At 40.1% G+C, this 15,524-nt stretch overlaps 1 protein-coding gene across 1 annotated transcript; it reads right to left on the minus strand.

Annotated features, from left to right (window-relative positions):
- Positions 1 to 9,702: 9,702 nt before the first annotated feature.
- Positions 9,703 to 10,296, minus strand: PODANS_5_6330 (uncharacterized protein; the record flags this gene model as incomplete). The annotated part of the gene is made up of 1 exon (XM_001905099.1): positions 9,703 to 10,296. One exon carries the CDS (start codon positions 10,294 to 10,296, stop codon positions 9,703 to 9,705), a length of 594 nt encoding a protein of 197 aa, XP_001905134.1.
- Positions 10,297 to 15,524: the final 5,228 nt, after the last annotated feature.

A 15,524-nucleotide genomic window follows, 5' to 3' on the forward strand; every position in this document is an offset into this window, starting at 1 on the left:
ACTTCGAAAGCTCGGTAATTCCGAAAATACTAACTATTAATCTCCTCCTAATCCTCCGCTATTACCTTATAATACTTATTAAAAATAGGTTCGAACTAAATAAAAGTTTTATCCTTAAGCCGGGTAATTACGTATATTACTTTCGACTCCTCCGTATCGAACTATTCCGGGTAGTAACGAAAATAGGTTTTAAACTAAATTAAAAAACCTTTAAACTCTACCTTTCCGCCTTTATAGCGCTCCGGTACTAGGAACTTAGTTACGTACGTGGGCCTAGCCGCCGAAAGAATAAGAACCTACTCCCTAGTTTGCTAGGCTTCGGCTTTAAACTCTTTAACGCAATTAATAAACTATTAAACTATAGTAACCCTAGACCTAGCGTCTACCGTAAAAAATCCTTCGATAATTAAGCTAAGTAGAACGCCTCCTATTTAAACGTTTTTAGGTTAGGCTATAGTAATAAAAAGACGCTTTTAACTTATCTATAATAAAGTTAAAATAAGTATATAACGTATAACAAACCCCTATATAAAACCTTTAAAAGGGATATTAATTAAAAGTAACTTTTAATAATTAGTTCGGTATAACTAAATAGTATATAATAAAATATCTTAATATAAATACTAATTACCGTAAATATAAGCTTAAATTATATATTACGGAACTATTTATTTACACTAGCCAGTTCTTCTATATATATAGACCTTAGGGCTGTAAGGTACTCGCCCTGCTATAGGCCCGATTACTCTTAGTATATTATATCTGTATTATACTCGTCGTGCTATACCTTTAATTATCTTTAGTATCTTGCATCCTGCAGACTGCTCGTAAGCCTCGGCGCTATAGTACTTTTGCCTAGCCCTAATCGGCTTGTTCCTTAACTTCCTAAATAATTAGCTAGGGGCGACCTGCGCCTTATATGTGGCGCGACTTGCCGTTAGGTTAACTGTAATACCTAAGCTTTACCTTGAAAGCTCGGTAGCTCCGAAAATACTAGATAATAATTTCCTCCTAGTCCTCCGCCATTACCTCGTAATAATTATTAAAAATAGGTTTAAATTAAATAAAAGTTTTATTTTTAAGTTAGGTAATTATATATATTACTTTTAACTTTTCCGTATTAAATTATTCTGGGTAATAACGAAAGTAGGTTTTAAATTAGATTAAAAAACCTTTAAGCTTTGCCTTTCCGCCTTTATAGCGCTCCGGTACCGGAAACTTAGTTACGTACGTAGGCCTAGCCGCCGAAAGAGCAAGAACCTACTCCCTAGTCTACTGGGCTTCGGCTTTAAACTTTTTAACGCGATCGATAAACTATTAAGCCGTGGTGACCCTAGACCTAGCGTTTACCGTGGAAGGTTCCTCGATAGTTAAGCTAGGCGGGACGCTTCCTATTTAAACGTTTTCGGGTTAGGCTATAGTAATAAAAAAACGCTTTTAACTTATTTGTAATAAAGTTAAAGTAAGTATATAACGTATAACGAATCCCTATATAAAACCTCTAAAAGGGATACTAGTTAAAGGTAATTTTTAATAATTAATTCGGTATAACTAAATAATATATAATAAAATATCTTAATATAAATACTAGCTACCGTAAATATAAGCTTAAATTGCATACTGCGGAATTATTTATCTATACTAGCCAGTTCCTCCGTATATATAGACCTTAGGGCCGTAAGGTGCTCGCCCTACTATAGGCCCGATCACTCCTAGCATATTACATCCTGCATTATACTCGTCGTGCTATACCTCTAATCACTCCTAGCATATTGCATCTACATTATGCTCGTCGTGCTATGCCTCTGATCATCCCTAGCATCTTACATCCTGCAGACTGCTCGTGAGCCTTGGCGCCATAGCACTTTTGCTTAGCCCTGATCGGCTTGTTCCCTGACTTCCTGAATGATTGGCTAGGGGCGACCTGCGCCCTACATGTGGCGCGACCTGCCGTTGGGTTAACTGTGATAATATATTATCGAAATAATCTCTTAAAATCGATTCGAACTACGTAAGTACTATATTCTTAAGCTTAAATGCGGTGTATATAACTTTAGATTCCTCGTCCGGGAAATAAGAAAGGTAATACCGAAAGTAAGCTTTAAATTAAATTAAAAATCCCCCTAACTCTTTTTTTATACTTCTATACCGGTTTAGTACTTCGAGCTTAATACGTTTTCCTTTTTTACGTAAAGTACTAATCTCTTAATAAAATATAATATTTTCTTATATAAATATATTATAGGAAAAGCGTAATTTATTTTTAAGCTCCTAAATATAAGCGAAAAGCTAATCGATAATAGGTTAGGTCGAGCTTCCCTAAATACTAACGTTTCCGGCTATAGTATTATCTTAATACTTTTAACTTATCTATAATAGAGTTAAAGTAAATATATAATATATAACGAACCTCTATCTAGAACCTTTAAAAGGAATATTAGTTAAAGGTAATTTCTAAATAATTTTAGTTCGGTATAGCTAAATAGTATATAATAAAATATTTTAATATAAATATTAAATACCGTAAATATAAATTTAAATTATATATTATAGAACTATCTATCTATATTAGTTAGTTCCTCCGTATATATAGACCTTAATCCTTTAGGTACCTCCGTACTTAGATTACTTCGATTACTAAGCGCTCCTAGTGATCTATCCTAGCTTACCTCGCTTACCCAGCGCTCCTAGCGAGCCGGCTTACCTCTGCTAAAAGGTGAGCGCCCTACTATCCTATAGCCCCGCTGTTATTTGTTACTTAACTGGTTACTACGGCCTGCTGCAGTCCCTACTTTGCTTTGCTATATAGTTAGTCTGTGATAAGGATAAATAAAAAATAGCGTTTTATATATTTTATAATTATTTCGAATATTTTATAATATTATTTAGGCTAATTAATATACCCGTAACGTTTTAATCTTTTATTAACTATATAATCCGGAAGTACTTTAATAAAATAGTAATATATTATTTTAACGATATTTTTATTTACTTACGTACTTTAAAGAAATATAAATAATACATACGAAAGATATTTAACGTATTATATAGAGCCGGACTTTTAATTAATAAAGAAAAGAGCGAGTTCTATATATAAAAGATAGTATATTTAAGATATTTAATATCGCTAAATAAAGTTTATATAGAACTTAAAAAAATTATAATAATTAAGGACTAGTTTATACCGTAATTATAAATATATATTAGGGAATTTTTAAGATTTACGAATTTCTATTAAATATTTATTTAAGGGTACGTAAGTATTGCGCGGCTATTTAATTATTTAATTAAAAAAGACGTAGAGTTCCGGTGGGGGCAGGAAAAGGAGTAAGCCTTTTAAAAGCTAAAAAAGGTTATTTTAAAAGACCCGGTACTTAAATTACTAAACTTTAATCGATTATTCGAGGTCGAAGCGAATATATTAGACTATGCGATTAGTAGATAATTAAGATAACGAAACGACGATAGAAAATTATATTTAGTAGCCTTTTTTTCGAAGAAACTAGAGGAAATATATTAAAACTATTTAATCTATAATAAAAAGCTATTTGCTATTATCGAAGCGTTTAAAAAATAAAGGTTATACTTTAATAGTATTAAGTATAAAGTATAGGTCTATACGGATTATAAAAATCTATAGTACTTTATTACTACGAAAGTCTTTAACGTATAGTAAATACGATAATTAAAGTTTTTTTCGGAATTTAATTTTTAAATTAATTATAAAAAAAGTTCGGAAAACGCTAGGGTAAACGTATTTAATAGGCGTACCGATTATTATAAAGATATATTTAAGGAATTACTATTATTATTTAAGGAAGCGTTAGACGGTACTTTTAAGTATTTACTATAGCCGTAAATAAAGTATTATATAGTATATTATAAAAGAATTATTTTTAGTAAATATTAAAGGAAGTTAAGTAATAATATTATAATATAATATTAATAGGAAGAGCGAGAGCTATAAAGTATTTAAAAGGATAGTTAGGGAAGACTATAATATAAAAATCGAGCGTACGTAATACTAAGTAATAGAACGATATTAATAATAGAGATTTACGGATTAAAGTTCGGAAAATATATAAGTATCGTAAAGATTATAAAAAAGATTAAATAGTATTTTAATTAATTAAGAATTAAGGACGACGTTAAGGAAGTTATTTAGTTATATTATACGTATAAGAAAATAAGGGTTACGAAATATAAATTATATAGATTTCTAAAGTTACTACTAATAATAGAACGATTATAGAATTTAATTACCATAGATTTTATTATTAAATTACCGGAGTTAAAAAATATAGTAACCGGCGTTAAATATAATAATATATTAACGGTAGTCGATAAGCTTATTAAATAAATATATTTTTTACTTTATAAAGAAACTTAATTAGTAAAGTAGTTAATAAATATAATATTACGGTATATTATATTAATATATATATAATTAAAAGAATTTATTATAGATCGCGATACTAAATTCGTATTAAAATTTTAAAGAATATTAATAACGAGGCTAAGGGTAATAAGTAAAGCGTTATCGGCCTATTATCTTTCGACGAACGGTTAAATAAAACGGTTTAATTAAATTATAGAATAGTATTTATAGAATTATATTAATTTTAAGTAAAACGATTAGGTTAAATTATTATTTATAGCGTAACTAATATATAATATATTACTAATAAAAATAATTAAAGTTATACCGTTCTTTATAAACTTTAAATATAAAATAGACCTACGGTAAAGACTTACGGTTAAGGTACTTAGGGCTAGGGTTAAAGTAAATAAAATATATATATTTTACGGTAAATTTAAGTAAAAATTAAAGTTTATAAGGGAAAGAATACGGAAATACTATAATATTAAAAGGCTTGAGGGACTTTACTTTAAGGGAAGAAATATAATATTCCTTTTTATACATAATCTATATACTAAAAGACCTAATAAGAAGCTAGACTATAAGAGAGTAAGCCTATTTAAAATTAAAAGGAAGATTTTAAAGATAGTATTCGAATTAAAGTTATTTAATATAATATATTTACGGTTATATATTTTTTATATTTTACTTTTAAAACCTATATTACCGGTAAATAAAGTTAATATATAGGTAATAGCGGAGGATAAAAAAGAAGAGTACGATATAAAAAAGATATTAGATTTACGGTTTAATAAAAGTTAATTAAAGTATTTAGTTAGTTAATTAAAATATTTAGTTATAAATAACTTATAGGAATTATAGGTATACTTTAATTACTTAAATAAATAAAAAGAATTTTATTAATAATATTTAAACTGATTAAAACTTAAGTAAGTAAAAAGATTTAGCCCTAAATTATAGTTAAATAACTATAATATAGAATTAAAAGAATTTTAATAAGAATCGAACCTATGCTTTCGACGTAGTAGTTAACGTATTACGTATTATATTATAAGGTTAGTAAGTATAAAGAAATCTAAACTTAATTAATACTATACGTTTCTATTATTATAAAATAAAAAAGTATTACCGGTAATAAAAAGGGAGATTTATATTTAAATTTATAAAAAAGTATTTATAAATTTAAATATAAAAGAACCTCGACGGAAATCGAACCTATACTTTTAACGTAATAGCCGGCGTATTATATATTATATTACGAAGTTAAAAAGTATAAAAGGATTTAAGTATAGGTAATACTATACGTTTTAATTACTTTATGTCACAGTTAACCCAACGGCAAGTCGCGCCACATGTGGGGCGCAGGTCGCCCCTAGCCAATCATTCAGGAAGTCAGGGAACAAGCCGATCAGGGCTAGGCAAAAGTGCTATGGCGCCAAGGCTCACGAGCAGTCTGCAGGATGCAAGATGCTAGGGATGATCAGAGGCATAGCACGACGAGCACAATGCAGATGCAATGTGCTAGGAGTGATCAGAGGTATAGCACGACGAGCACAATGCAGGATGCAATGTGCTAGGAGTGATCGGGCCCATAGCAGGGCGAGCACCTCACGGCCCCAAGGTCTATATATACGGAGGAACTGGCTGGTGTAGATAGACAGTTCCGCAGTATGCAATTCAAGCTTGTATTCACGGTAGCTAGTGTTTACATTGAGACATCTTGTTGTGCACTGTTTAGCTGCACCGAACCAATTGTCAGAAGTTACCTTTAACCCGTATCCCTTTTAGAGGTTCTGTATAGGGGTTCGTTACAGATAGGCTTATAACTTCGTTAAACGTTAGCTAGAACTTCGGACGTGTTTTACGAATAAATATAATTATTAGAGAGTTAAATATAAAGATCTAAAGGTTATTAGCAAGTAATTTACTTTTATACGGAATATTAAAATTAAGTACGGTATTATAAATAATAATATTTATAACTTCGACGAGACTAGCTTTATAATAAATATTATTTTCGCGAGTATAATAATTATAATTTTTAATAACCGTAATAAAGCGAAACTAATTTAGTTTAATAACCGCAAATAAATAATAATAATTTAGGAAATTAATACCCTTAACTAAACTATTCCTTCTTTTATTATTTTAATCGCGTAATACTACTTTACTAATTAATATACTAAATATAATTTATTATTTATTTAATATATTATACTTATTAATAATAATTAAACTATTAATACGGTAGGCCTAAATTAAATTAAATACTTCGATTATTATATAACGTCTTATATAAAAGGTAAATACCGGTTATTAATCCTCGATAATTACGAAAGTTACTACTCGACCGAATTTAAACGTTATTATTAATAGAATAATATTATTACGCTTTATATACCTTTATACTCCTCCTACTTCCTTTAATTACTTAATATTAATTACTTTAAATTATTAAAATAAATATACGGTCGCTAGATCGAGGATTTAATACGTATATATATTAATTATATAAGTAAACTTAAGTTCCTTTATACTTTCCGTAAAGCTTTTTTCGCTTCTATAATAAAGAAAAATATATAGAGTAGCTTTACGGGTACTAACCTTATACCGTACAATTTAAAGAGAGTACTTTCTAAACTAAATATAAAGTTTCGTACGCTAATACTTTTAAACTTATAGCCCGGCACTATATAACTTTAAGTCTCCCAAATACTATATAACTTTCGAGAAGCTAATTTATAATTAACGTTTATTAAAACTTATATTATTAACTATTAAAATAGTTCCCCGACTTTAATATTAATTACTATAAATTAGCTTACTAAAAATATAATAACTGTAATATATTAGGTCGCTCTACTTCGTACAAAAAATACTACACTCCGTAAAACTAACGAGATATTAAGTAAGCGCCGGAAAGCCAAAAAAATACGTGTGCGGCTTGGAGGGTCACTTACTGTACAAGAGGCACAGGATCTACTGGATCAAAAGGCTGTAGGTAAGCAGGTAATCCAGAAAGATCGACAAAGTAGTGGTGGTGCAAGGGGATCTCGTCCGAAGATTCAGTGCTGTGGCGTGTGCGGTAAGCCAGGCCATAATACACGCACCTGCAAGGAGGCTGCAGAATCATCTGATTCATCTGTTTCTAGTTCAATTATTGTGGTTTCCTAGTATTATGGTTATGTAATTAAAGATAGTTGTAGTGGGGTGGTGTCACGGACCTGACATAAGTGGGGAGCGCGGGGCGCGACCCGTCCAACCACTAGGAACGGAAAAGTGGGGAAGTCAGATTATCACTAGCGCCAAGGGTGATAATCGCGATTATCACCAGCCTTCGGTGAACGACGAGTGATAATCGACATTATCACTGGTAATAATGGTGATAAACAGGTCTATATATACGGAGGAACTGGCTGGTGTAGATAAACAGTTCCGCAGTATGCAATTCACAGTTATATTCACGGCATCTTGTGTTTACATCGAGACATCTTGTTGTGCACTGTTTAGCTGCACCGAACCAATTGTTAGAAGTACCTTCAACTAGTATCCCTTTCAGAGGTTCTGTACAGAGGTTCGTCACAAAGTGTAAGCAGGGTAAGAATAGCTTCTAGTAATGGGTTATTAGTGTGGGAATAGCTATACAGGTAGGAATCAGCTAAAGTAAAAAGTAAGTTTATCCACTACATAAAGGAAATATTAGTGAAAAAGAGGGTAGAAATCTAACCAATATATACTTCTAAATTCTCAAAAGTATCAAGATATCTATAACGTATATTATCAGTGAGTCGTACATATCAGTGGGTGTCGCACTCCCTCGCGCGACGCGTCCTCTTTGCACTTTACATCGAATTTTTCTAGAATCTGATATGCCTCCTACTCAAAAGGAAGCGAGGGTAATCTTAGCCCTTGAAGCTCTCCAAAAGGACGAAAAATTAAGCTTTAGAGCCGCAGCTAAGCTCTATAATATACCAGCATCAACCCTCCGCAACAGTCACAATCGCTGATCAAGAGCTAGCGCACGGAGCGCGGGACACCCCTAGCCAGTCATTACTGACCAATTGGAAGTGGAGCGACGAACTCACGGTGAGCGTAGTGAGCCACAGGAAGAAAAAATGATCCAGATCACCTTTGGGGAACGTGATCCAGGTGATCCACAGGTCTATCTATACGGAGGAACCAGATAGCAGGTAGATAGTTCCGCAGTATGCAATACAAGTCACATTCGTTGGTATCACACTATTGTGATTGAGACAAGCCATTGTTGTGCACTATTTACCTGCACCGGACTAATTGTTGAGAAGCACCTTCAACTAAGTATCTCTTTCAGGGGTTCTGGATAGGGGTTCGTCACACCGTTAGCTTAACTGTGACACACACCTTCCTCTATAATAGCTATATAAATCATGTTTCATTAGAGTTAGAACACATCTACTCACAGCTTCAACACAAACAGTAATGTTTCAATATCATTGGAGATTTTATGTTTGACAGATGTTTGCTTAGCAGCCATGCTCGTGTCAACCAGGTGTATCAGTAGCCTCGACTTATATAGTTTTGTTCAAAGCTATAAAACTTCCCCTTCATCTCAAAACAGTCCCGGCTTACTAACAGTACCTCATAGCACTAAACAACAGCAGCGTCGAGCTCAGTGTGTCCATGCACCCAAAGACTCTTATGATATTCGAGCAAGCCGGGAAGAATACTAGAAGCACATAGACGGGTTGTGATGTTAAAAGGGGAGAATCTGGGCAACGTGCTTACAAACCCGTGAAACACGCTTTCACACCAAAGCACAGCTGTCTTGCGATGTTTACATGCGAACAGTTAAGGGAATAATGAACGTATAAGTTGTCCGCAACATGTATCTCCCCGAAAACAAAGAGCATGGTCAGAGATAATAGTTGGCAAATAGAACTTAAAAGGCACGGTGAGCAGTGGCGACACTACTGCCCCTTTTGATGCCATCAACACGATTGAGGAGTCCGCCCGAGGTCCCTGGAAGTCATAGGCGTGGAAGCCGCCTGACAGGCTGATACTCGATGTAGGGCAACAATTCTGATGTTTGTACTAATCGTCAGTAGTTTCCTTACGGTTCAGCAATGATGTAGGCCTGATGCGCAATAAAAGAAATCGTTAGTCGTTATGTTTGTGTCTCCATGATATTATTATACATTTTTAACTGACCGAAAGGTTAAATAAATCCTATATGCCGAGGTAAATATCCTTCCAGGACCCATACCCAAAAGACAAAGACAAAAGAAATTGGTATCACCGCGCCGTTCCCATCCTTGTAACTCACAATCCCAAGACACTATTGTTTAATACCGATCCTGCAAGATTTTATCCACACTGTCTTGATCCGAGTTTTGTTCCCTCCCCCCGACTACCTGGGCGGTGTTGCTGGGGATGGGTCCCAAGTTGATACTCCGGGCACTGAACTCCTGCTCAACCCTGATATTGCTCTTGATCTCTGTGCCGCTCTTGTCCCGTGAATGGTAGTGGTATCCCGTCCGCTTTGGCGGGCCGCCGCTGCTACCATATCTCGCCTCTCGAAGTGCCTGGGGGTGGAACAGGGGCTTCAGAGCGGGCGCGGAGGCGCAGATGATGCCAATGTTGACCTCGAGAACGGACCAGAGGTTGACGAGAATGGACTCTCGGAAAGGATCGACGGCGGTGGTGTAGACAATGATGGTGTGCAATCGGATGATGGCAATGACAGTGGCGAAGGCGCCAATGCAAAACACGCCAACAAGAGCGTACACTTCCTTGCGGGGGCGGTTGATGCCAATCAAGGTCTTGATGGGGAGGCCAAAAATGAGGATATCGGTCAAGATGTTGAAGCCGGACGTAAAGTAAAAGAATGCGGTGGTGTTGATGCACGTGCCTGGGGCCACACTGGTGAGATCCCACATCTTCTCGAGAGGCTGGCACTGCGCAAGGGTGGTTGTAAGAGAGATGATGAAGAACACCGCGTGGAAGCCTATCAGGCCGAAGCATGCATATCGGAGTGTTTCTGTCACGGCTGTGGAGAGGCAGAACTGTCAGCAAGAGTGAAATGAATGGCGAGGGCGAGATGGGAAGAGCCAGTCGACGTACCAATACGAAGGTACATGCACAGAATGGAGAACTTGATGCAGTTGACGCATGCGTAGTAGGTACACTGGATGGCCAACGTCACCTTGATCAAGATGAGCATGTTGTCAACTGTCAAGGTGGTTATTGCGTGGCCGACTCCGTTGTACTTCATGATGAGGATTTCGACGAGATACCCGCAGGAGAAGAGCTGGTGGTGAGACAGGCAGGTTAGCTTCATGAATGATGGACGTATCGAGCGGAGAAGCCCATCAACCTACCAAGGCCCCCAACATGGTCCAGTCATCGGCGCCGAATTTCCTCATCAAGACGGCCCGCACAAAGGTGCGGGTGCCGACGACGAGGATGGACAGCGACGTGAAAACCACGGTGATGATGACCAGCTCATCCTGTCGTCGTTGATCGATTCGATATGCCTCTTCGTCTTGGTCCATGGCGCTGTTTCGTTGTTGCTTGTTGCTTCTTCAAGAAACACAAGCTGAAGAGAGAATCCACCGGCCCGCATGGTCGGGATCATGGTCCCCTTTGAAGCTCTTGCCCGGGACGCCATGGTTGGCCTCGAACGGCTTGGACGGGGCTGGGTGGACCCGTGAAGCAGGTGGTAACCACCGTGCTGGGGAGGGAAGCGGGTAATGTCAGCAGATTTCCTCGCTTATCTGATCGGAGCTTGACACACAGGCGCTCCATAGCTGCGAGTAGCTAACCCCTTTCAGGGCATTGATGCGGGGTTGCATCCGGCGAGACGGGCCCCTAACAGGACACCTCGAAAGGAAAGGGCAGATGCTGTTAGCGCTTTGACACGTCCGAGCAACACCACAACAATCAACCTCGTTCGTCGCTTCGACCACCAACGACAGCGAGGGCAGCAACAGCAAGCCACCGCGCAGCAAAAATACATAACCGAGCATCGCTTCCATCGACGTGCTTTTCGCCTCCTCGCCTGAAATCCGGGTCGCTTCGCCCAAACTTTTATTGTCGCCGGCTAAAAAGAGGTCAGACAATTTCCTCCCGCCTCCCTTTTCCATTTTCTGCACCAGCCAGCGCCAGGTGTTTCTCCTGTGCTTCATGCTTCATCATCCAAAGTTGCCGAGCTGATGGTTCTCATTTCTGCAGAACCCACCGAAAGGGACGCCCGTGCTGCTGCAGCCCTAGAACAATTGGCACGGCATTGGTTCCATGGCGGTGTGGCATGACACTTGACTACCGGCTTGCTGTGAAAAGATCACCTCGATCCTCGAGCACATCGCCCATCAATAGCCAACGGCCGTGCGTCAGCAAGAAAATTCCGGGTGCGGCGGCTTTTGAGATGTCAGTGGTTCAGGGCAAGGTCCACAGCTCCCCCACTATCGTCGACGGCGTCCTTGTCCAGCTCCGGCAGCGAGGATGAAGCCTGCCCTAGGTGGCGATCCCTTCTTGATGGGTTCGTCTCTGCTCGAGCTTTGGTTCAGTCAGTTGCATAATAACACAAAATTGTCCTCGACTGATATTTTGATTGGTGTCAAGCTCGTGTTCTAAAAGCGCATATCAGAAGTTCCTGCGGGCGGGGTTTGCCGTGTGCTCGGACTGGACTGCTGAAAATTCGTGACATTCCACACCGAGGTCAGCCGGGATGCAGTAGCGTCCCCCGTTGGTCGACCACCGGTATGAGCGTACAGACACCAGAAGCTGGTTGCTCATCTCTCGCCAGTGGCAGAGTAGTTATCAAGCCCCGACTCCCTGGTCTGGCCGGCTATGTTCTCCGCCTTGTTTCGTGTTTGGCGATTTTGTGGAACCCGAACCCGACTCCGCATCCCCAGACTCCTGATGCTGTGGTGCCTGGGTACCGCTGCAGGTTGAAGAAAAGAAAAGGGAGGAAAACAGCAACAAGTTGAATTGTCTGCCGCAATTGATCCTGCCAGCCACATCTGTGTGTTTGTAGATGGGGAGGGGAATCTGCAGCGGGTAAAGAAATGCTTTTTTCCCGATGACGCTTTGACGGTGGTCCGTGCTGCGGCACACTTTCTTCTCAACATCATCGTGGCCAGCTCAACACACCCAGTTACATGACCTCCGATGTTCCTTGCCCTAAGCTGGCTGGAAACGTCGAGAACAATATCTCATACCCGTTATGGGATGATATCTGAGTTAGGGTTATTTGGTCAATTGACGTGGGAGACTTGCGGTTGACGTAGGAATTCAGACAAATCTGGTGGATATTCCATACGTTTTGCAGGGGAAGCCCGGAGAGTTTGGGCGGTATAAGAAGACGTCGTGGGCAGTGTATTTCATATTCCTTTTCTTTCCTTCACCCAGCCATAGGCCCTTAACAATACCAACTATCAGTGTAGTTTAAGGATCAACATTTGGCTTGAGTGTTGCACAGAGATCGGCCCGGCCAATGATAGAGGCATACCAGCGTCACATCGCTTTGGACCTTGATTCTGGTTGGCTGTGGTCATTGGTCAGTTGGGATCTGACTGCTACCTCACGTGCGAATCCGTCCTCAGCTTTCAACGACACCAGCCGAGTCATCGCACAAGCAAGTTATTGGGTAAGAAGGCAAGGGAGTAACTCGTGGCTTGTATCTTACTTTGAGTGAAAGGTTCCAACCTCGTATCTATTCCAATGTTAATCAAGCCGACGTGATGGACTGCGATGACAACGGCATAAGGGGTGGTTCATCCACACGGCTCCCACCTTCAAGCTCTCTCGCCGAGAATGACCTTGTCGAAGACATCGGCGACCTACACATCAACTCCTCCCCGAGCACATCCTATCGTTCCCTTAACGACCTTCCCGTGGAGATTCTTCGCGAAATTGTCGAAGAGCTCACTCCACACGAGCATCATTATGACTGGGACTGGGACTACTGCTCAGTCTGTCATGGAGGAGAAAAGTGTGAACTGGACCAGTCCGACATTCGCAACCTTCGCCTTGTCAACCGCCTCTTTTGTGAGCTAGCCGCCACTTCTGCTCCCCCATATTCACATTGACATCAGCCAGACCGCCCTCGACACGCTGGAGCAGCTACTGGTGATGCCCCGTCTCGCATCTGGCGTTCGCTCTGTCAAGCTGCAAATGGCATACCGAACCAAGGCTCTGGCGGAGGCCCCGGTTTATTTCACTAACACCCACCTCCAACTTTTGAATAAGCAGGTAGAGCGATATGGAGTCGGCCGAAATCCCACTTCTAGCTAGTATTGGCTTCCTGGACTCACACGGTGAGTTTATTTCAGAGCCCGCCGAGTCGTGCGAGGCCGCTAGCAATTTTGACGAGATATGCAAGAGCTGGAGTTTAATGATGGAAATCTGGGAGGAGCCTGCGTTCGACACGTCTCAACAATGCGAAAGAGATGAGTGGAGCTCCATTCTCCGCAACAGCTATGAGCGGTTCAAGGCTCTCCATTTGGAACAGTCCCGCCTTGTCGAAGATGGAATCTTTGCCCAAAAGTTTGCGTCGGCAATCAAATGACTAGGAAAAGTTGAGTACCTCGTCTTTTACAACACCAATCACAGCAAGAGGTGTCAGTTCATGGAAGAAAGTGACCTGGCCGAGTATCATCCGAATATCCTCCTGGACAAGGCCGCTCTCACCTCCTGGCTCGAAGCCGGACTGAGCTGGAAAATAAACGAAGCCCTTTTCTCTACGGCAGCAACTTCGTTGCCAGACTCCTCACCGACCTCCCGGTTGCCATCCACCAAGCAGGCCATCACCTCAAAAGTCTAGTTGTGAATGCCTTTCCTCGCAAGGGTGACTACAGTATGATCCTCCCACCAACCAAAGACCTCGACTCCCTCCTCCACCAGCTCCGAATTTCATGCCAAGACCTCCAATCCGTCCACATTGATCATTACACCCACCCCCCGCCGACCCGAACCGCCCCCATTGAGGGACAAGACAAAGAAATCATTAACGGTTACATTTCCGCTGTCATCTCCAGCCCCAAACTCAAAACCCTTAACATCGACCTCACCTGCTTCGGCCTTCATTTCGAGGGCGGCAGTCGACCCGGCGACGGCTACCACCTCGGCCCTGCCCTATCAAAATGCCCGCCATTCCCCTACCTAAAAGAGCTCCGTGTCTGTGGAGTTAAACTAGACCAGCAAGAATTTTTCACATTTGTCCAAGGCGTCGGCCACACACTAAGACGTCTTTACGTGGATGTCAAGCTCCAGAACGGGAGCTGGGTATCGATACTGGAACTTCTCCGCGACCGACTGGCGGCTCAGCTGCCGGGGATAGTCAAGTGGGGTCTTTATACTATCGGTTTGAGGCTGAAAGGGGGTGAAATACCCGACGCAGGCTTTCTCGGGGACTCGGGGACCTACGAGTCTGAAGATGTCATCAATGTGGGCGCTATGGACTATCTTTTTGGCGTCGTGGAGGATAATCCATTCCTGGAGCCGGGCCCTGAATGGGGGCACAGAATGCACGTGTTCGGTGGGTGGTGATGGTATCACCGTTGAGGGGGATGTCTCTCTCAACGCCTGGTGAAACGTTATAACGAGTTGGAGAAGCGAGAGCATGGGCTCGTCAAAGACAGACGAGTGTTTTGCATGTGTTTTTTTTTTCTTAAAAAGAAAAAGCTGATCAAAATTGTCGCCAAGTACTACCAGCTAGAAACCCTATAACAGAATTTCAAGCCAGCAACATTTTGGTCCATCAAAACAGCCCTCGTGCTGTCTTAAAAGTACATTGCCGACTGGGTATTTCTGGCTTCAGTCCTCCCGATCAGACAGCCCTCTCTCCTACAGGAGAATCACCGTCATCAATCAGCAAGCCACAAATGGATACATCAACCTCACTCGCCAACGTGAAACAGTTTATACAGTCAATCTCTTTTCTCATGTCTGTCCCAAGCCGTCATGGCTCGAGAGAGAGTCTACATACTCTAGCTATATCTGCCGATCAAAATTTGAACTTGGCTATCACAATCATCGTCATCCACAAATGTTCCCAGCACATTAAAAAATAAACGCGGGTTTCTTCTCATATTGATCTGTCGAGCCCCTTCTTATTTCACCTCAGGGGTTCACCCTTGCCTACAAACTGTTAACGAGGAAAGTG

Source organism: Podospora anserina, chromosome 5 (assembly GCF_000226545.1).
Source record: "Podospora anserina S mat+ genomic DNA chromosome 5, supercontig 8".
NCBI lineage: Eukaryota > Fungi > Ascomycota > Sordariomycetes > Sordariales > Podosporaceae > Podospora > Podospora anserina.